This window comes from Sylvia atricapilla, chromosome Z, assembly GCF_009819655.1.
Source record: "Sylvia atricapilla isolate bSylAtr1 chromosome Z, bSylAtr1.pri, whole genome shotgun sequence".
NCBI lineage: Eukaryota > Metazoa > Chordata > Aves > Passeriformes > Sylviidae > Sylvia > Sylvia atricapilla.
The window spans coordinates 72,649,794-72,671,206 of NC_089174.1; the positions used below are offsets into that span (position 1 = coordinate 72,649,794).

The following is a 21,413-nucleotide window of genomic DNA, read 5'->3' on the forward strand; positions in this document are numbered from 1 at the left end:
AGATACTGAAGAACTGCCTAGAGACAATCCTGTGCCATGTGCTCTGAATGATGCTGCTTGAGATGGGAGGCTGGAACAGATGACCCGCTGTGGTCCCCTTCAGCCTGACTCCTTACGTCACTCTGAACGCGTCACACAGCACACATGGACCACAACTCCCAGCATGCTCCGGGCTGCCGGACCCCGCCCCCACCGCGCGCGCGCCCTGTCGCGTGAACGGTAAGCGCGGGGCAGGCCGGGAATGCGAGTCGGGATTGGCCGGCGCGCGCCCCGCTTTCCAGCGTGCCGGGCAGCAGGAAGCGGCGGCGGTGGAGCGGGAAGCGGCGCGGCGCGGAGCTGCTCCCGGTGAGTCCCCGGCGGAACCGCCTCCCCACCCCTCGGAGCGCCGCGTCGTCGGGCCGCGACCCGGCCGGGAATTGAAAAGGGATCGATTTAATGCGCGCTTTGATGACGTAATAGGGACTAACGAGGCGGCGGCGCTGCCGAGCGCCAGGCGCGGGCCGGCAGTGGTCAAATCCCCTCTCGGGACCCCCGCGGCACCCCCGTGCCTGCTGGCGCTGTCCGCACGGCGTCCGGACCCCCCTTGTGCGGCAAGCTCTGGGCGCGGGCCAGGCCTTCCGCCTTCGCCCGCTCCGGGCACTCGGCGGCCGCTCATTGGCTTCTGCACCTGGGGCGAGCGCTGCCCGCGCCTCGCAATTGGCGGGGGTCGCGTTGACTGACACGGGCGACCGCCAATGAGGCCGCTGCTGGCCGCGGGGCGCGCGGGCCGCAGCCCGCGGAAGACGCGCGCGGGTGGCGGGAGCCTGGGGTGGGGTGGAGAAGGCGGGGGCGCCGCCTGGCGGCCGCTGTGCCTACGGTCCCGGCGGGAGTGGCGCTGACCCCGCTTCCGCGCGGCGGGGCCGAGGGGCAGGATCGGGATAGGGATCCTGGCCTGCGCTGTGCCTGAGCATTGGTTATGGGGAAAACGTGCGGTAGTATGCATGAGAAATTCCTGCTTCCGTACTGCATAGCCCGCGGCTCCCCCTTTCCCAAGATGGCGGCGCCTGGGCGCTCCGCATCAGCTCCGGGTCACCCGAGCTGCCCCTGCACTGCCCCGCCTGCGCCTGTGGGATCCATGTGCGCGGAACAAACAGCTGGTGCCTGAAATCCAAGGCGCTCCAGATGTAGCCCAGGCGAACAGTAATAATAACATGGCTTCATTGAGGTGGATTTATAAAAGCAGCTCGGCGAATTATATGCGCATCGCATAGAATGCGTCCAGGGCTACAGGCTCACAAGGCTAAGGCAGTATTTCAGTGAGTCTTCCCAGGAAATTGTACAGACAAGCGGTCCACTCTCCGTCCCTCATGTGTGAGCCTGCTCATAAGTAGGAATTTGGATGGCTTCTGTCCATCTTCCTTGGCTGCTTTGTTTTCCCAACTGTGCTTTCTCTCCTTCCTCCAAAGCAGTCACACTGTTATTGAATATGTGTTGTCAGGCCTTTTTGTGCAGTATGACTGGGGTTTTTTAAATGCAAATGCTCAATGAATGCTGCAATTGCATTTAGAAAGACAGTAAATTCACATTTGTTCTGTGTAAATTAATGAACTGCCTAACGTAAGTTGTATGCTTATTACTATGTTTTGTAAGAGTTCTAAGAAAAAACTTTTTTAAGTATCTTGTGTTTGCTGGGCCAAGGTTCCTCTATTGTTTGGGTTTTCTTTAAGATACCCTTACAGTCAGTTTGGAAATAAAGTGAAAATCATGGGAGGTGAAAATCACGAGAGTTGGAGATCATATTTTTATTTTAAGGAATGATGCTTTAACTGCAAATCATCTGCCCTTTCATAATGTGTCAAAAATGGGCAAGAAGGATTAAACTGTGAAGTGGGCAGCTGACACCTTCCCACATGAGACTTTATGTGAAATACCAGATGGTGAAAGAAAGGTGGGAACTTCTGGTTGTCTGTCTGATACCCACCATAACAGATGAGGTGAAGAGAATGCAGCAGCAGCAGCCACTTGCTCCCTTCCACCTCATATTCCCCTGCAGGATGTGCTCCTCTGCCCACTTGAAGACCCTGGGAGTTGTTCTAGTGCAAAATATGGAATATGTAGAATTTTCTTACAGAAGAATTTGCTTTGATGCTTGATCTTTGTGTACTGTCAAGCCTTTTCAACAAGAAGGGAGATTTAATCCATGAAACAGAGAGCAGCCAACAAGCTCTAAGTAATGTCCAGGTGTTGGAAAAACAAATTCCTTGTTGGTAGAATTGCCTCCTTAAGCTTATGAAGACATACTTCAGTGATCTCAGACCTAAGGGCAGGCTGACAAAGCCTGGGAAAATGGATGTATCACTGACAGTGGACACAGAGAATGCAGAATTTAGAGGCCACAGGGACACAGAGCAGAACCGCCAAAATAAGAAAGCAAACTCAGCAATTGTGCGGGAATCAGCTCCAGCTGGGTAACAGGTAATTCTAGCTGGGGGAGATTGCAAGAACCAACCCAAGAAACCCGCTTATTCCAAAGAAGAGAGAGACTGAGCATGTGGACTAATTATTAGCATGGGAAGCAAGAAAATCATTAACCAGTAGAAAAGAGAATACTAATTAGTAAGAGAACTAACTATGTTACTTGTAACCAGTGAACACTAATCCTTTTGCTTGCTAAAATGTATAATTAATAAAAAGTTTTATAGTTGGATACTTAATTTGTGGAATTCCAGCACGCACAACTCTGAAATAAATAGCCAGTGTCACCCTGAGTTTCTAGTTACTGGCTTGTTGCACACTAGGTAACAAATCTGACCTTTGTGGGCAACATTTCTGTGATTGGCAACCTAGCCATAGCAGGTAGGGCTGGTTTTCCCTAAGTAGTTGCTTCTGCTCTGCTTTTTTCATTCTATTGGCAAAGCAACTTCTTCATGGGCGACTTTTTTCTGAGAGACAAGAAGGAGTGTTTCGTGGTGTAAACAGGAACTCCATAATTCTTTTTTTCCTCCAGCATTCTAAGTGTAAGCCATGTTAGTGTGGGAGTTGAAGATGAGTGTTGCTGCATGGATATGAAGTAATTTTGCCTGGAGGTAATTTGTGAAGTGCTTTCGTTGAAGCATTTCCATACTCTCTTGAGGTTCTTCTGCATAAGCAGCAGACTACTGTCTGCATCTCATCCGCAGGCACTGAGTTCTGCTAAACCTCACCTGGTCTGAGATCCTCTGCAACTCCTATCTCCAGCTATGTTTATTGTGTTGGTAAGGGAGGAAGGCATATCAGATTACAAGCATTATGTGTCTCTTTCAAAGAATAGTGTGGCAAAGAATACAGAGGAGGCAGTGTAAGTAGGATAGATGAATAAGCTTGACAGCAAATGAAATGCCTGGCATTTGTGATGCGCTCATGAGTTGAAAATTGCTGCTCTGTTACATCCATATTTAAAGGAATTAAACATCTTGTGTTCATGAGCTGCAAAATGTGACTTAAATATAAAAGTTTTAAGTTTTGTCTGTTAACCAAGTGAGGTTAACAGGTGGGATTGCAAGAAGCAACTGTATGAAGATTCTGAGATTATGTGGTGTTGAATAAGTAGCTGTGTTGCATCCCTGCATTACTTACTTTGAGGGTGGTGGGTCCCTGCTGAGTCTGTAAGATAGAGAAATGCGCACTTCAGCTGTTTCTTCATGTGTCCTAATAAAACAATATTCCACATCATTAGCTGTGCCATTTTCTACCTGTCAGCTAACATTGGGTAAAAACCTGTTAGCAAGACGGTTTTTCCCTTGGCTTTATAGTCCTGGCAAAAGTGGTAGTTAGTTCACACTTGTATAATAACCCGACTGTGCACAGTATTTACTGAGTGGCACAATATTGTTATTCTCATACCACATTTGTTTTGCAGACCAGGCATTTTGCCATGGAAGCTGAGGAAACGATGGAATGTATCCAGGAATTCCCTGAACACTATAAAGTTATTTTGGATAGACTGAATGAACAACGTGAGCAGGACCAGTTTACAGATATCACTCTGATCGTCGATGGTATGTACAGGCCTGAGAAACCATTGGTATTCAGAGAATTCTGAAAGCTGTGCTGGGGTGCTGTTGGATTTTTCATGGTCAGGTGTCAGACTGGACTGTGAACAAATTCTTGGTTCTGTACTTGTGTGTGAGTTACTTGCAAAGTTTCATCATAGTGATTAATAATTTTGTTTCTGCTTCCCAAAACAAGAGACTAAAATATTTTCAGACAGAAGCCCTCTTCAAAGCTACTGTGGTATGTTTAATGTGTTAAGGATTCCCAAAACACTGGTAAAATATTTTCTCTGACTTGAGCTGTGTGACTGCATGCAGAGAACTTTTACAAATACTGTGTTTAAATTAAAAAAAACCCACACCTTGAAATAGTATTTACTTCTCACAGAAACTTCTCTGGTATCCGTCTACTATTTTAATGTATACTTAAAAAGTGTGAAAGCATGCACTTTTATATGTGTTCTAAGGGCATAAGAACTGTTTTAAAGATGAAGATACAAGTGCTTATTATGTCCTTAGAAAAGGTGCTATGTCAGATCACTTAAATCTGCTTCATATTTCAAACATGTCTTAGAATGGATGAACACTATAGGGAATATAGGCAGTGTCCGCTAGGACAGACTTAGCTAAAGGAGTACCACCTGATCTTTAAAAGGATGGCAGCAACTCACTTGAAGAAAAAGGATCCAGAGTCTAGATTAGAAGGAGGCAAGCAAATGAAGAAAAAAAGTTCTTCTGGGACAGCCACAGTTTCATTGACAGTGCTTGTCTTGAATGTTTGCTCCTGGTCTGTCATTACCAAATCCATGTGTTAAACTCAGAGCTGGTTTTATGTGCAGCTCTGTAGTTCTAATCCATGCTGCTTTCTTTATCCCTGTACCATTGAGTTCTATGAATGTTCATGCCTCCACTGGGGAGAAGAAATGCAGACTCTGGCAGCAAAAATAGAGCAAAACCACTTTAGCTCTGTGGTGTTTATGCTGGCGGTGGTGATAACATACATCACTCTGTAGGAGCAACAAAAACATGAGACATACAGAGCTGAGCCCCAAGACATATTGAAAAAAGTTTGCATAGAAATTTCCCATAACTAATTTCTTAAATATCTGAACAGAGGAGTGAGTGAATGAGTGAGTTCTCCAGCTGGTTAAATTGCAGAGCTTTAGCAAGGTCAGCAATGTCAGCAAGGTTTTCTGTGAGAAGGGATGAGCCAGCTGCAGTAGTGTCCTGTGTTATAAGGAGAAACAGTATATGCTGCTAGAATAGGTGTTTATTTACACTTGGTGGTCTTTTCTTCTCCATCTGCGTTTATTCGGCACTATGGAGGGAGGAAGGTGTTACCCCAAACCAAACTTCTTGTCTCCCTTTGCAGGTCACCATTTCAAAGCTCATAAAGCAGTTCTTGCTGCGTGTAGCCAGTTCTTCCACAAATTCTTCCAAGATTTCACTCAGGAGCCTTTGGTGGAGATTGAAGGTAATCTGACTTATGCCAATAAAGAGCATTCCGAGTTGTGTGCTCAAGCTGAAAATTATTGTAGCATCCTTACTACAGGCCAGTGCACAGAATCATAGAATGTTTAGGGTTGGAGTAATAGAATGTTAAGCCTCCCCTGCCATAGGAAGGCATGCCTCTCACTAGACTAGGTTGGTCAAGGCAGTATCCAGCCTGGCCTTGAACACTTGAACATGCTTGGTCATTGCAGTTAACTTTCTAGGTAATAGTTCTTGAGTTGTTCTGAGACAGCTGCCATCACTGGAAAAAAAACCTCCCTGAAGAAAAATCAAAATTAGAACAGTATTAAATATGTTGGAAGGGAAAATATGAGATTATGTGATGCTTTTTCATTTTTTCCCCCTCTTCTTTCCCCTAATACATGGCTGGTGAAGGTCAGGCAGACCCTATATATGTTTTTAGGAGTAGGAGCACTACACAAAAGCTTTCCCAGAGAAAAGCGATTCTGGTCAGCTGAAAAAGGCTGTCAGTGGTGGCCAATGGCAGATGCCTTAGCTGGGATGCAAGAGCAAAGCACATGGAGCAATACTTACATGGTAGGCGGGGAGGAAATTAAATTCCTGGAGAAGCACTTCAGCCTCCAGGAATAGTATTTTTGTGTTCATATATTACTGAAACAGCTTTTTGTCCATCTTATCATTCCTTTTATCTTTGTCATGGCAAAACTCCACAGTTGTTCCAGACTCACATGTCTCTCTAGTAGATTTTTTTTATTCCAATGTGAGTGAGGTTGGAACTACGTGATTATAAAGGTCTCTTCTAACCCAAACCATTCAGTGGAGCCATTTAAGGGTGTGATCTTGATGAACGTGTGGCTACAATATTGTGATCAAAATGGTATGCAGGCAAGTGTGCAAGAGTCACTGGGAAGATGAGGCTGCAGAATTGTTAGAGGTAACTTATTTCTCTTGCCTGTATACAGGCGTAAGTAACATGGCGTTTCGTCACCTAATTGAGTTCACCTATACAGCAAAGCTAATGGTACAAGGTGAAGAAGAAGCAAATGATGTTTGGAAAGCTGCAGAGTATCTACAGATGCTAGAAGCAATCAAAGCACTTGAAATCAGGTAAGCACATAAGCCTCTTTTTCTTCTCAACACTGGAGGAGAGAATCTCAGTAAGACTTTTGCAAGAAGAGCTGTGTCCTGGTTTAGGGCAAATTTGGGAGGAAACCTCTGAATGGGGTTCCTCTGGAGAGCAAAACCCAAACGGCCCCTCCCCGCAGCCGGTCCAGAGAAAAGAATTTCCTCAAAGAAAAGTGGAAAAAACTATTTATTTAACAAACAAAATGCCCACAAGCATGAGGAATGAAAAAAAAAATGAAAAAATAAAACCTCTCGTTGCTCTGAAGAGACATGGCAAAACTGAGGAAGTCCTTGTCAGGAGTTAGCTCAGCTCTCTCAGTCTCTTATCAGGTCCAGTCCCTTCGGTGCTGGAAAATGCCAAGGTCCAGGCCCCGGTGGGCCATGGGTACCAGATTCCAGTCCTTCTCTGGGTTTTTAGTCCAGAGCTGATTTGAACAATCCCCAAGAAAAGAAAGAAAAACAGTCCAGGAAGACTTTTTGCCTCAGCTAGCTAAACTAATTAAAAGGAAAAAAAAAAACCTTTCTCTCTTGCCGCTGTCCGTGTATCTGATGAACAACACTGTCCCGAGCAAGAAAAGAGACAAAAAGTGCGGAGGAGTGAACGCTTTTCAAAACAAAACTGTGCGTGTTTTCTTTCCCTGCTCACCCTCAGAACCAGTCTTAAAGGTATAGAACACAACATACAGCACACAAAGAACAGACTATTGGGGATACAGAGGCATCATAGTCACCCCAGGACAAGCTGGCCGCCAGTATTTTGCTGTGCTGTTCCTTACGCTAAAACCTCCTTAACTTGTATATAACCATATAATCTGCTGTAACCTACATGTCAGAAATACATGGGGAAAAGCAAGAATGTCACATTTGTTGGGCTAGAATTCAATGACATAGCTTGTAAATGTTGCTGATGTTGTAGGGCTGTGACTCTGTGGTACTTGATAGTTGGTCTCTGTGCTGTCTGATGGCCCACACCTGATTGACAGCTGGCTGTGCAGTGACAACATGTCTCTGGTAATTAGACAACATTAACAAGTGTGTGCAGGTGTTTTGATCTCGTGCAGCTTTCTGCTACTTCTGAGAGCATAAGCAGTGATCTTAAAACCTCTTGCTGCAAAATTAACCTCTCAAACTTCTTGAATGAGCTGTATCAGTCAGTAACTCTTCAAGTCAGTTTCATCTGGGTTCAATAATCAAATGTTGCTGCAGGACCTGTTATCCAGTACCAAGAGCTGTAATCCATTGGCAAAGTCTAGCTTGAAAATGTGGGTGCCAGTCCCATCATGCTGTTTTTCATCCCCTTCCATTTCACTTCCATAAAGTCCTCTTATGTTTTCATTCCTTTTGCATATTATACTGGTTGCTTTTGGTACATGATCCAGGAGCTTATTGCAGTGTACCTGTCTTCTTGTAGACATCAAAAATCCTGGCTATATGGAACTGAGTTTAGCTGTTTTCCTTTGTGTGAACAGACTAAGGTGCCATTTATAATACATCACATCATTAGTTACACATCTGACAGTAGGACTTGGAGATACTGGGCAAAGTCTTGTCTCTTGTTACTAGAAAGCCTAGAAGCGATAGGGAGTGCATTACATGAAAGGATTCATCATGGTGCCGAGGAAGGTTAAAAGCACAACTTACACCAGTCAGTCTATTTAATGGGAAGATAGCCACTTACTTTTGAAAGTAAGTGATCAGTAGTAAAACCTGCAGCACAGTAGTGCTGTGGATGACTTGAAAGCATTGACCCACTCAGCTGTGTCTGTGTTTGAGATGCTGTGCAATCCCTGTCACTTTGTAGAAATGGGGTTGTGTGTGTGTTCTGCAGGGAGAACAGCACAGAACTGAGGCCTGTGTTTAAGCCCAGAAAATTAAACTAGAATACTCCTTTCACATCCTGCTGGCTTTTTTAATGTCAGCTGCTAGCAGTGTGCCTTCCTAAATTATGGAACATGTTAACCATTGTGTGGAGCCACAGCTAAAGTGTTTTCTGACAAGCTCTAAGTACTGCTTGCAGTTGCAGATGCTCCAGAGCTTGAGAGGTGAATAGCATAAGAGGGACTTGAACCTTATTTCTGAGTAGGCAGGCCAAGGAACTAATTACTTTAGAGAAGTTTTCCTTCCAAGTACAGAATTTCACAAATTTTTAGATGAGTCATTAGGTTAATTAATTCTTTATAGATGTTTTGTATCATTCAAGCAAAGCTATTTACTTTAAATACATAAAAATATTTTATCAACTTTAACAGTATTATTTTACTGCACTAAGGAGTGTAGATTAAGGACAAATTAGCTTCTGATATGCATACAGATTACTTGTCTGATGTGCACACAGATTATGTGTCTCATGTGGCCATCATTCAACTTTGAGAAACAGTGAAGGGAGTGTTGAATGCAGAACCTCACAACTAGGTAGGAGTTATGTAATTGCGAATTGATCTTAACATGTTTATGTAAATGCTTTTCAGGAACAAAGAAAATTCGTCACCCTTAGAATCAAATGAAGCACAAGGTAAAAATAAAACAAAAAAGAGGAAGATTGCCGAAACCTCTAATGTTATCACAGAAACACTGCCATCTGCAGAATCAGAGCCTGTTGAAATTGAGGTTGAGATTGCTGAAGGGACGATGAAAGTGGAAGATGACAGCATTGAAACCCTTGAAGAAGTAGCTTCTGCAGAGCAATCCATAAAGTACATACAGACAACAGGTACATCAGATGAATCTGCTTTGGCTCTTTTGGCAGATATCACCAGCAAGTATCGTCAGGGAGAGAGAAAATGCCAGATGCAAGAAGAAGGTGATAGTGCAACTGACTCCTCATGCAAACAGGTAGAAGGTATTGAAATTGTGGAACTTCAGCTGTCACACATGAACAATTTATTCCACTGTGAGAAATGTAACCGTTCATTTAAATTGTTTTACCATTTTAAGGAACACATGAAAACACACTCTACTGAGAATTACAAATGTGACATATGCAATAAAAGATACCTACGAGAGAGTGCTTTGAGACAGCACCTCACCTGTTACCACCTTGATGAAGGTGGTGCCAGCAAGAAGCAAAGACCTGGCAAGAAAATACATGTATGCCAGTACTGTGACAAGCAGTTTGACCACTTTGGGCATTTTAAAGAGCACCTCCGAAAGCACACAGGTAAGAGCATTGCTACTGTCCTGTGCATGTGGCCTTCATTCTGGTATTTTGGGCTTTTGCATGTTTTGGGGAGATAATATGCTGAAGAAAATAAATGAGTCCTGAGTCCTAGAAATATTTGGCTTCTAGTTATAACTAAAATGGTGCTATGTTGCTTTGTTTATTCACGGTTTTTTGTCTTCCGGTGAGGTAAACTGTTGAGGGATGGAGTTGATTTAAAATAGGCACCTAAAACCAGAAAGTAGTAAGGAAACTTCTCTGTCAAGTCTATTAAATCTTAAAGGGTTTTTTTTTCAAAATACTTCCTTAAGGCATGTCCCCTTCCTCAAAAACACCAAACTGAGGAACTACTTTTATTTTCAAAATTTTCTAGTAAGTTTCCCTGGGAAACTTGTTCCAGCACATCACCACCCTCTGAGAGAGTAAGTTCTTCCTAATATGTAACCTAAACCTACTCTGTTTCAGCTTAAGGCCATTCTCCCTTTGTCATTATCACTACATTCCCTTGTAAAAAGTCCCTCTCTGGCCTTCCTGTAGACCATATTTAGGCACTCTTAGACCTCCCTGAAGCCTTTTCTTCTCCAGGCTGAACAACTCCATGCTCTTAGCCTGTCTTCACAGCATAGCTACCAGGAGGATCTGCTCCATGATTTTTAGGGCATGGAGGGGAGACTGACTGGCCTGTAGTTCACCAGGTCTTCCCTTATGTCCCTGTTTTGAAAGGGTTATGCTTCTGCTTTTTCAGGCATCTTGAACTTCACCAGATTTCCACACCTCAAATTTTATGGATAGTTGCTTAACAACTTCCTTCACCGGCTCTCTCAGGACCAGCAGATGCAACTCATCAGGTCCCATGGACTTTCTTTGTGTGTTTGATTTGTCCAGCAGCTCTTAGGTCATCCATGCGCACTCTGTAGAATCATAGAATCACAGAACAATGTGCAGTGGTAGTGACCTTGAAGATCATCTAGTTCCAAACCCACTAGTTGCTTGGGCAAAGTCCACCACTTTTGACGTGCAAGACTGAAGGCAGTTTAGCATCCTCTGCCTTTCCTGTACAACACTCTCCAAAAATGCAGTATTTTATAACCATTGAGGGGAATGTTCCCACCATTTAACATCTTTCTATAGCTTATAGGTGTATAAGTGACACTTAAGCTACTTGTGAATTTCTTCTGAAAAGCTAATTAGGAATTTGTAAGTATTTCTGAAGATTGTTTTTCCACCTCAATATCCAATACTGTGTGCCTGAAAATGCAGGCTTTTAAACTAGCTAGGATTGATACTCATGGTATTCACTAAAACGGCTCACTCTCTTTTGGAGTTCATTCTCCATTTGTTTCTAGTGGTGTTGATGTCAGTACCTATACAGATTATTACATACTTCCAGAGGAAACACAGTCTTCCATGGTTTTATGTAATTTAATTTGCCTGAATGTTGTTGTGTTTGTGCATGGTGCAACACATTTTGTTCATTACCACTTGATGACTGCATAGTACCTTGGATGATAAAAATACCTGCTTTCAGCCTCCCCTGCTGTTGTCCTTAGCTGGCTTCTGTGTTTGATACCATGATTGAACTGAAGTGGCCAAACTGAGAGGAATCTTCATCTTGCTTGTGCCCATTTATGTCCCTCTGTGCTTTCTCTCTGGGGTATTTTGGTGGAAAGTTGGGTGCAGGGATTTTTTTTTTTTTTTCTGGTGTAGTATTGATGCACTTATTTCACAATCATTCTGTGCCAGCTTTGTTTTCTGGAGCTCAGTTTCAAGCATAAACTCTTACTACTGAAAATAAAAGGTTGTATTATTTAAATACTTCCTTCTTTAATATGTCATTTTGTATATTGACTAATGTTGATGCTTGAATTGTAACTATTACCAGATGAGAAGTGTGAAATTGCTGCTATTTCTTTAATTTTGCCAGAATAGAAATATAATTTCCACAAATACTTAAAAGCTACAGGTAAGGGTTACACTGGTTTTCTTCTAAATGAGAGTTATTACTCTATATCAGGTTTTTTGCCCTTTTGTATTGAATTTTCATCTCTCTTTCTGCAGAATAATCCAGTTGGCCACATCTTTTACAGCGTATTTATCAACCTAGGCAAGAGAGAGACATGGGGAGAAACCTGAAATAAGACTGGGTGGGTTTATGTATTTACAAATCCTTGTATCTGTCTTACCAGGTGAAAAACCCTTTGAGTGTCCAAACTGCCATGAACGTTTTGCTCGGAATAGCACGCTCAAATGTCACCTGACAGCCTGCCAGTCTGGAGCTGGCGCTAAAAAAGGAAGAAAGAAGCTGTATGAATGTCAGGTGGGTAATGGAAGTAGGTGAGTCTGAGGTTATGTGTTGATGTTAGGGACACAGAAGAACCACACTCAGGCTGAAGTGAGGAGCACAAAGAAGGGCAGTTTATTATGATTTGGGGTTTAAATAGGATTTCAGATTTGATCAAGGATTAGGAGATGAGAGGAACACCTCTCTGACCCCAGTGGTGAATTCAGCAGTCCATCACAGAGAGAAATACAAAAACAACCTACTTTATGTTAAATGCAAGAAACTCCAGTCCAAGAATGTAAACAATCAGAAGGCTAAAGAATCAGAGCAACAGTTAGGTACCTCCCTTCTTCAAGGAGCATGGGGGGACTGAACAGGAGAGGCAGTGAGAGTGGGCTTATGTCTCTAAGGGCTACTTCACTAAAATAATATTGAATCACAGAAATGTGCTGAGTTGGAGGGACCCACAAGGATCAAGTCCAACTCCCAGCCCTGCACAGCATATCCCAAGAGGCACACCGTATTCCTGAGAGCATTGTCCAAATGCTTCTTGGACTCTGTCAGGTTTGGTGCTGTGACCACTGCCCTGGGGAGCCTGTCCCAGTGCCCAGCCACCCTCTGGGTGAAAACCGTTTTTTGATACCCAGCCTGAACCTCCCCTGAGACAAGGTCAGACCATTCCCTGGGGCTCTGTCAGTGGTCACCACAAAGAAGAGATCAGTGCCTGGTCTTCCTCTTCTAACAAGGAAGTTGTAGACAGAATGAGGTCTTTGGATCACATTCAACCACAATATGCAAATAAATTCTCACACCTAAGTATCTCCATTTAAAATAATGGAATTACTGATGTGGAGCTTTACAATACTTAAAATTATAGAGATTGTTTTGGGTAGGCTGCATTTTACTGGTCTTTCTGCTTCCTTTTTCAAGGCTTTTGACATACTGACTGAGGCGTTTCCCTAAGCAGGCTTCACTAAAAGTAAAGTTCAAACCACAAATTTTGAATAAAAAATATTCCAAAATACAAATTATTATTTAGTTTCTTGTTTTATTAATCTCTGTTTGATACCAAACATACTGATTTTGTCTGGAAAGTAATTCCAATTTATGATGGCAATCTGTAGTATTTTTTAAGTAAAATAAATGCTGTAGAGATTGTCAGGTCACTGTATGTAACTGACATTTGAAAAGCTGTTGAGATAAATCCTGCTTCACTTTTAAAGAGCTGATTCAGGTCATAACTCATTTTGTAGACTTCCTCATTCTCTCACAGATGTCGCGAATGTGGATTTGTGTCTCTTCAGCTTGTAGAAAAATTAGTGATTCTTAGATAAATTTTTAGTTTATCTCTTTAGAACTAAATTTGAACAAATCTTTTTTCACTGAACAAATAGGAGAAAAAAATGCGCCTTCTTGATGAGTCCTTTAGTGCTCTTCAGGTGTATGCTTTGAATACTGAATTAGATTCTGTGTGGCAGGAACAGTAATTATGTGCTTGGGCATTGTTGATAGTAATTATCTTTATGTATGAATAAGTAATTTTGAGTGCTCATCTATAATAGTATTTTTAAAACTGTATGTGCGATCTTTGAAGTGTGAGCCTGGGAGAAAAAGAGTGTGGCAATACTACTACAACTCATTTTAGCAGACTTCAGCAGCAATGTGGATATGTTTGTCTTGACTGCACAGACCTGATCTTGAGCTAATCCTGTGAGATACTCCCTCCATCATCTTTCTGTGCTGGGACTGAAAATTATTAAGAGAGAACATCCTATTTCAAAACTGTTTGCCAACAGTGAAGGGGTGTTGAAATCTGTGTTCTTGTTGCTTTCTGCAGGCAAATACATTTGCATGGACAAAGACTCCTCTGAGCCTGTGGGGTTTTTTTACTCCAAGCCTGACTCTACCCCACTCTTCTGTCTTCTCTACCCTGTATCTCATTTATTTCTGCAGTCTCTGTGTGTTGTTTTCCAACTATTTACCTCAAGTGCCAGCTGGAGGGAAGGAAGGAAACTCCTGTGTATTGTGGAAACAGCATGTCTGCTGTTGAGGCAGTACTTTTGGCTGGAAGAGAATGAGAGGGATGGAGTTTTAAACATCTCATCTGCTGAAATCACTCAAGTGTTTTTGTTTCCTAAATCAGAAAGTTTCCTAAAACAGAATGGGAGAGTTCAGTCTAGCCTGTTAAAAAATCTCACAGTGTCATGAGCAAGTGAAAGCTGATAAGGAAAAATTGTTTAGTACTGCATCTAGAGTGTCAGTAAAACAACAGTTTCTATTACACTTTCATTGAACCCTATTAATGCGTAAATATCTTTCCACCCAAAACTCTAGTCAGACATGCATTGATTAGGGAATGATATTGCACATGAATTTCAGATGAGAAAACTTTCAAATGCTCTACTGACTTATTAATTTTGTAGGTATCTTATGTATGCACAACTCAAAACAGCTCACCATTCTTAAAAAAAGGAATAAATATCAAGCTTCTTGTTCATTTGAAGCTTTCTTCTCAGCTTTTATCTTTATATTTTTTGAATCCAAGTTGGAAGAAGCTATACAATATGAAGCCATGATCTCAGATAGGCACTGTATTTTGTCACATTTCTGGTGGCACTGTTTAACACTGTGTATCTTTTGTTTCAGGTTTGTAACAGCGTGTTTAACAGCTGGGATCAGTTCAAAGACCACTTGGTAATACACACTGGTGACAAACCCAACCACTGTACCTTATGTGATTTGTGGTTTATGCAAGGGAGTGAGCTGAGAAGGCATCTCAAAGAAATGCACAATATTTCAGAACTATTAGTGACAGAGGAGGTTCTTCCAGTGGAAGCTATGGAAGCTGAACCAGTAACATCGATGACCATAATAGAACAAGTTGAGCAAGTGCATGTCCTACCAGTAATTCAGGTACAAGTGGATCCTGCACAGGTAACTGTGGAACAGATGCACCAGGATCTCATACAGGACAATCAAGTGAAAGGCACACAGATGGAGGAATTACAGGAACAAGTGCAGATTAGTTACTTGGAAGTTGAACACATTCAGACTGAACAAGGTGCTGCTGAAGTTCATGTGGAGCAGTTACATGTTGAGCATGTAAATCAAATACAGATGGAAGAAGTACAGGCAGAACTTATAGACGGAACAGACCTTGAACAAGTAGAATATCAAAGTGTTAATCAAGGAGAAACAGAAGACAAGGATCATAATCAAGCAGGTGATGCAGATAAGGAACATTGTGAGCAAGTTGAAGACTTAAAAACACAACAGTTAGTGGACACACAAAATGCAAAAGTGGATGACTAGGACAAATAATGACACTGCAGTTTTAAGAATGAAATACCAAATTATTTTTGTTAAATTTTACATAGGTTTTTGAACTGTCACTGGTCACCTTTCCAATATGCTGTTCATAGGAAGCTGGACAAGTGGACCAAAAATAGCTTTTTTTAATGTACAATTAAACTTTTCTCATATGTGAAAAATAATTCCCCATTCATGTAGTGCCATGGAACAGAAACTACCACTGACACGGACAACTTTGTGAGATTTTTAGCAATGAATAGCTTGTATCGTCGTTACACCATTCCTGGGCATACAAAAAAGTTATTTCATCTCTTTTCCTCTTGCAGTAGAAGCAAAGTCTTGTCCAAATTTGCAGGATGCCTGCGGCAGGAGAATCAGTAAAATCTGAGGGGTTCTGCTGTAAGTGGCAATTGCGTCCCTGTGAATTTTCAGGTCTTACCTTTCAGGCTGGGCTAAAGCACTGTTGCTGGAGGTCTCTGAGCACAAAAATCCTGTGCCTTTTCAACACTGAGTGGTTAAATTTCCACAAAGTTTCTAGCGTTTTTGAGAACTTAGTTCTGTAAAAGGCAATGTAGGTAATGTTATAGTGCTTTATATTTTTGCTTGAAATTGCTGGTTACTGATTTTCTTTTTGCATTAAATTTAGAGGTGGGGGGCTGAGGGAGGGAACAGACTTCGCTTGGAGGCAGCAGGACACCCGAAAAGGGACGCTTAAAAGTAAGAAAAGCTTGGTAGAGTCTGTGATAAACATGATTAGGAAGAAAGCTATAAGCAGGCTTTCCTTTTATAAATAATCATTTTTGAAAATTAATATGTTTAAACATAAACATAGAGACTTGTCTATATGGTATCAGGTTCTTGGGTTTTTTTAAATTAAATTCCAACACTTGACAAAAAGATGTGCTAAACATAAAAGTAAAAGCCATAGGTATGAGTGCTAAACTGTGGATTGAAAAGTAGATGTGTAAATAGTTTAATCAATATTAGAAAATAAAACAGTACCAACCATTAAATGTTGCATTATTTGTTTCATCCAATATATTAAGAACTGAGTGTCTGGCAATTAAGTGCCAAGTTCAGTGTTAAGGATCAATCTCATTTTTTATATGATTAATAGCTTTTTACTGTAAAGTTAGATTTGTATAGAAGATGCTTATCTATGGTCAAAGATGTTAAGAATGTCTTAATTACTGCTGGAAGTTAGAGGTGCTCCAGACTCCTGAAGAAACTTTATTTTCAAAGCCTTAAATGAAGGGAAGAATTTTTGCAAGGCCCTACTGCTCTTGGTAATATTATAGATCTTAATTAAAATCAGACTTCTATTGCATCTTCAAATCCAGAACTGCTTTCTGGGATTTTTGCTTTTATTTAGTTTCATTCAAAATTACTGTGTTTCATCATATCCTTTGAGAAACTTTTGCAAAAGGACCATGAATCTCAATTAAAATTTCAAACAATTTGACAAATGTAACTTGCATTCCTTTTTTTATTATGTTTTGTGTTTTCTGAGATGCAAGTAATCTGTAACAAGATTCTGTGCAGGAGAAAGGATTGTGGCCCAATGTTAATCATGAAAGTAAATTTTAGCTTTTATATCTGGCTTCTGATAAGCAGCTTGTCTTCTGATAACACAGAAGGGGACAGGCCTGTTTGCTTAGCTGCTGAGCTTTAAAATTTTTTAGTTATAAATGTATATAGACAAAGTCTGTCTTGGTGGAATTAAAGGAACAATCTGGCTCTGTATCTGACCAACAAAACTAACTTCTAGGTAGTTTTTAAGTCGAATGTAAATTGAACAATTCCATTGGCAGCAAGGCCACGGTTGGTAAACGCAGTGGGGCTATTTCTTGGTTCTGATCGCTCCCCCCTTTTCAACAGCACTTCCTATGGATTTGTGGGAGAGGAATGGTGCTCTGCGGTTGTGCCCAGCGGAGTCTATCCTGATTCCCTGTTGAGGCTGGGCGGAAGCGCAGTGTCCTCGCCTCACCCCAAGGACATGGAGAAATAACTGAAATGACTCAAGAAATAACTCTGCTACAGAGGGCCGTTCCCTGTACCCTATAGCTTCCTTCCCAAACGACTGTAGCTCAGACTGTCAGCGGCGGCGTCCTTGGTGCCCGTTCCCGCACCAGCGGCGCTGCAGGCGGAGGGAAGGCTCCGGGAGAGGCCGGCGGGAGGCGGGGAAATGGCGCGGCCGCCGGGAGCAGCAAATGGCGGCTCCGCGGGGCCCGGGCCCGGGGCGGGACCGCGGGGCCCAGTGGAGGCGGCGGGAGGCAGCTGGCGTCTCCCGCAGGAAGCTCAGCCAAGGGCCAGGGGCTGCGGGCCGGCGGACGAGCCTCCCCCCCATCCCTGCCGACATGCTGCCGGGGGCGTTCTGGTAGATTCAGTAGCAGCACCTCTAGTAGCAGTAGTAGCTGCTGTTCTACACTGGGTTGGTTTGCCTAGAGACGAGGTACACTGGCGAAGTGGGAATCATGGAGACACTCCAAATCGACCTGGACGCCTGTGTCACCTGCTCCAAGTGGTCTGCCTTGGCAGAGGCTTGGGCTGGATGATCTCCAGAGGCCCCTCCAGCCCTAGAGAATCTGCGGGGTTTTCCCGAAGAGATGACTGGGGCAGCCTCCTGCATCTTCTTAATACCGAGCCGTCTTCAAACCCTTCACAGCAACGTGAGGCAGGCAGTACCTCCGTGCTAGTCGCCCGGGTTTCAGTTGCTACTTAAATGCAGATTAATTCAGGCAAACACGTTTTTTATCTGAGACCCTCTCACACTTGGGGCTAACTGGAGCTTGAAGCAAAAAATGCTTTGGTTCAAAGAAATCTCGTCCCGTGTTTGACCTACAAAATACACGACATGCAGCAGTGTTTTCTGGGTTGGGTTGTTAATTCCTTCAACACCGACAATGCAGTCGGTGTTCCTTCAACTTCATAGCCGGGAGGGACAGTCCCTGTCGGAGCAAACCTGTCCTTTTGGGACCTGCTCCTTTTAGGACATAGTCTGGTATCTCAGTTCATCTGATCCAGGTAGATTTGTTGACATCACAGGTGCAGAGGTGTTCCAGGCTGTTCAGGTGGTCCCAGTTAAGGAAAAAAAAAAAAAAAAAAAAGGTGCTTTGTTATCAAAGACAAGTATTTGCTCATGTATATTAAAAAACGCCACTTGAATTTAAGAAATATAATTCAATCAAAAAGGGGTCCTAAATTACATGTGTTTTTTCTTGCACTAGGTAACTTCTTTTAAAATATTTTGTCCGATCTACAGCAATTCCACAGCCTGAGCAATATCATGAATGGAAACAAGCAAATAATTCGGGTTTTTTTTCTGAACATTTTATTATCTAGTGCCTTTCATTCAATGACAGTTGTTTTCTAAATAATCCCTTATCCAACAAATAGAGGTGAAGACTTTAGGATTTTCGTTAAGTCTTAGATAGTCACTCTCTTTGGAAATTAGGAAATAAAATACCTGAACATGCCAATTCTCCTATTCTTACAGTTGCTTGTTTGGTATCTTTGCAGAGTGTTGTTTTTAAAAATTGCAGCTAAGGGGTGTTGGAGTCCAGGACATCCCCTTGGATGACCTGGGACCCGAGGAAGGGAATTTGAGCCCTGGACATGGGGGTGTGGAGCTGGTCCAGGGGGCTCTGAGACCTTGGCACAGAGCCCAGGAAAACACCGGGTTTGATTTTAGTCCATGGGAGAGGCTTCTGACACAGAGAGAGGAATTGCAAACCACTGGGATGTGAAAACAGTAGTTTAGCACAGTAGAAGATGCAAAATTCAGTAGTTTTAGGGTTCATGGAATAGAGGTAAATGGGGACAAGATGGTGGAATTTGGGTGGTACTTCATGTACTTCTCCTTCTTCCTCGTCCTCCATCTTTTGGGGTGGTGATGGCACAAAGTAGTTAGAGTGGATTGGGTCAAAGTAGAAATGACAGTTTTAGTGTGGGCACTAGGTATTGCTACAAAATAGTAAATAACTGACACACAGTTATCTGTATAAATGTAAGGGAACATTCCATTGGTGGGCAGTCACCTCGTGTCCCAGACCTGGGCTGGGAGTGCAGAAAATTTTGAGATATCAAATCATAAACATCACGAGAAACCTGAAAACAAACCTTGAAGACTCTGCTTTTTTATACCAATGCGACTTGGGGCTTTTAGAGGGCCAAGGACTTTAAACAATCTAAATCTCGGGTGAGGAAACCCTCTCTGAGAATTCCTGTCCCTGGGTGATTTCCAGTGGACACACAAAGCCCTCTGAAGCCAGGAAAACATCCAGAGAAGACAGGGGAAGATTTGTGGCCACAGCAGCTGACTTCAACTTCGCCTCGGACAGACGAACTCCAATGGCCCTGGATTCGTCACCCTGAGATCTGCTGGTCGGTGATCAGGACACCCCAGGGACCAATTTGAGAACATCTGCACCCTGTTCTTCAGTTTTGGTGAGACCGGTGGAATCCAGAACACATGGGGGTGGGAGTCTCCCAGGAACAACTTAAGATCCTTTCTGCTTTACGAGTAGTTGTGTCTGCACATCCTGCAGGCCTTTCTGAAAAGGAGCTTCAAGCTCTGCTTTTGTGGGTTCAGTGTAACTTTCCACATTGCGAAACCCACGTCCTATTTGAGCCGGCATTTTGGCAAGAGGCAAATAGGGAACTGTACCACAGGGCAACTTAAAGGGACAAAACGGCTGCGAAGCTGTTGTCCGCGGGGAGAACCATGCTAGAGGCCATTTCATGTAATAGTAAGGCAGTTCCTCCTTCCTTACAGCAGCGGAGGGCTGCGCAGGAGGAACACAGCAAGGTTTCCTCTGTTGGGCAGCACCCAACAGCGACTTTTTCTGTCTCTCAGCAGCAGGCACGTCCCGTATCTCCTAGTGGGGATGTGGGAGGGGATAGCCAGCCGCTTCCCCAGGTTATAGCAGCAGGAGAGAGCCAGCAGCTTCCCCGAGATGAGGCACGTGAACCACAGCAGCTTGTCTCAGTGCCTCAAACTCCGAAACCTGATTCCCCGTTGCCGGTCCCGGGAAAGCAAAAACTTGTACTTCATCCCAGCGATCAAGACAGAAACATGCTTTCTTTTGAGGCATGTCCCCTGGACATGGGACAATCACCCCAGCGGGAGGAACAGGGAGATTTAGAACAGACTCCACCTAGAAGTCCGTTCACACCCCACACACACACACACACACCGCGCCAAACCGCTTCGCCACCCCTTCCTCCACCCGAGCAAGGACAGACATTACTCGGGGGAGGAGTGTGCCAAGGACCAGACAACAGGAATATAACACCGCGGCGCAAGGACGCGAAGGCGATGCGATTCAGTTGCACCGGGAATCATCACACGGCGGGGACGTGGAACGTGACGGGGGGCGGCGGGAAGACACACCATGTCAGGATAGCGGGGAAAACAACTCGCGGGCAACCGTCGGGATTTCGCGGACCGCGAGACCGGGACAAAGGGGGGGGAAAGCCCGTGCCGGTAGTTCGGCGTAGGGTGATGATGGAGGCTACGGGAAGCGAAGTGGACCAAGATATGTCCGCATCGCAAAGCTTGGGCAGAGAGCCAGGAGGGGCGGCGCAGGCGCAGGCGCAGAGCCGTGCACTGCAAACCCCAGAGGCGCCCGCGGCTCGCGTTGGCGCAGGCGCAGTGGGGGTGGGATGTATCCCAAGCCGCAGTCTCGCTGCGGGCGGGGTAAACCCCGATGGCGAGCGGGACGGGGCGGCCCCCGGGGCCGGGTCGAGAGGGAACGCCTCCCAGGGCGGTGCCGGGACGATGCAAGCGGGATCGGAGCAGGCGGGGGCGGTGCAAGTGTTGATGGGGTGGGGCCAGGGCGGAGAATTTCTCCAAGGGGCCGCCTCCTCACAGCAGACGCCGCAGAGCACGACTCCGCCCACGAGCGGCGGCTTGGTACCGGCACGACAGGCACTCAAGTGATTCAGAATGAGCTAGCTCGTTCATGCACGTGGGCGCTCATCCAAAAATCACTGCAGTGTTTCCCAGAGATCCAGAAACGGAGAATTTGTTACAAGCACAGCGTCTTTTGTCGGA

General features: G+C 43.9%; 1 protein-coding gene across 9 annotated transcripts; it reads left to right on the forward strand.

Moving 5' to 3' along the window:
* Positions 1–152: 152 nt before the first annotated feature.
* On the forward strand, positions 153–16,829 carry ZNF131 (zinc finger protein 131). Of its 9 annotated transcripts, XM_066339833.1 has the most exons (9): positions 226–345; positions 3,878–4,016; positions 5,383–5,484; positions 6,446–6,590; positions 9,077–9,120; positions 9,355–9,440; positions 9,543–9,765; positions 11,952–12,082; positions 14,693–16,829. In XM_066339833.1, exons 2-9 carry the CDS (start codon positions 3,893–3,895, stop codon positions 15,356–15,358), a joined length of 1,521 nt encoding a protein of 506 aa, XP_066195930.1. In that variant the 5' UTR covers positions 226–345; positions 3,878–3,892; the 3' UTR covers positions 15,359–16,829. The 9 variants fall into 9 exon arrangements, with proteins under 9 accessions (XP_066195931.1, XP_066195930.1, XP_066195932.1 ...); XM_066339835.1 differs by having other exon boundaries at positions 9,077–9,765; positions 14,693–14,740; positions 15,685–16,829; XM_066339830.1 differs by having other exon boundaries at positions 9,077–9,440.
* The last annotated feature ends 4,584 nt before the right edge of the window (positions 16,830–21,413 follow it).

Coding starts and splice junctions, on each gene's coding strand:
- ZNF131 (XM_066339834.1), top strand. CDS start 3,893: ATGGAAGCTGAGGAAACGATGGAATGTATCCAGGAATTCCCTGAACAC. Junction 5,485..6,445: donor GCCTTTGGTGGAGATTGAAG/GTAATCTGACTT, acceptor GCCTGTATACAG/GCGTAAGTAACATGGCGTTT. Junction 9,766..11,951: donor GCACCTCCGAAAGCACACAG/GTAAGAGCATTG, acceptor CTGTCTTACCAG/GTGAAAAACCCTTTGAGTGT.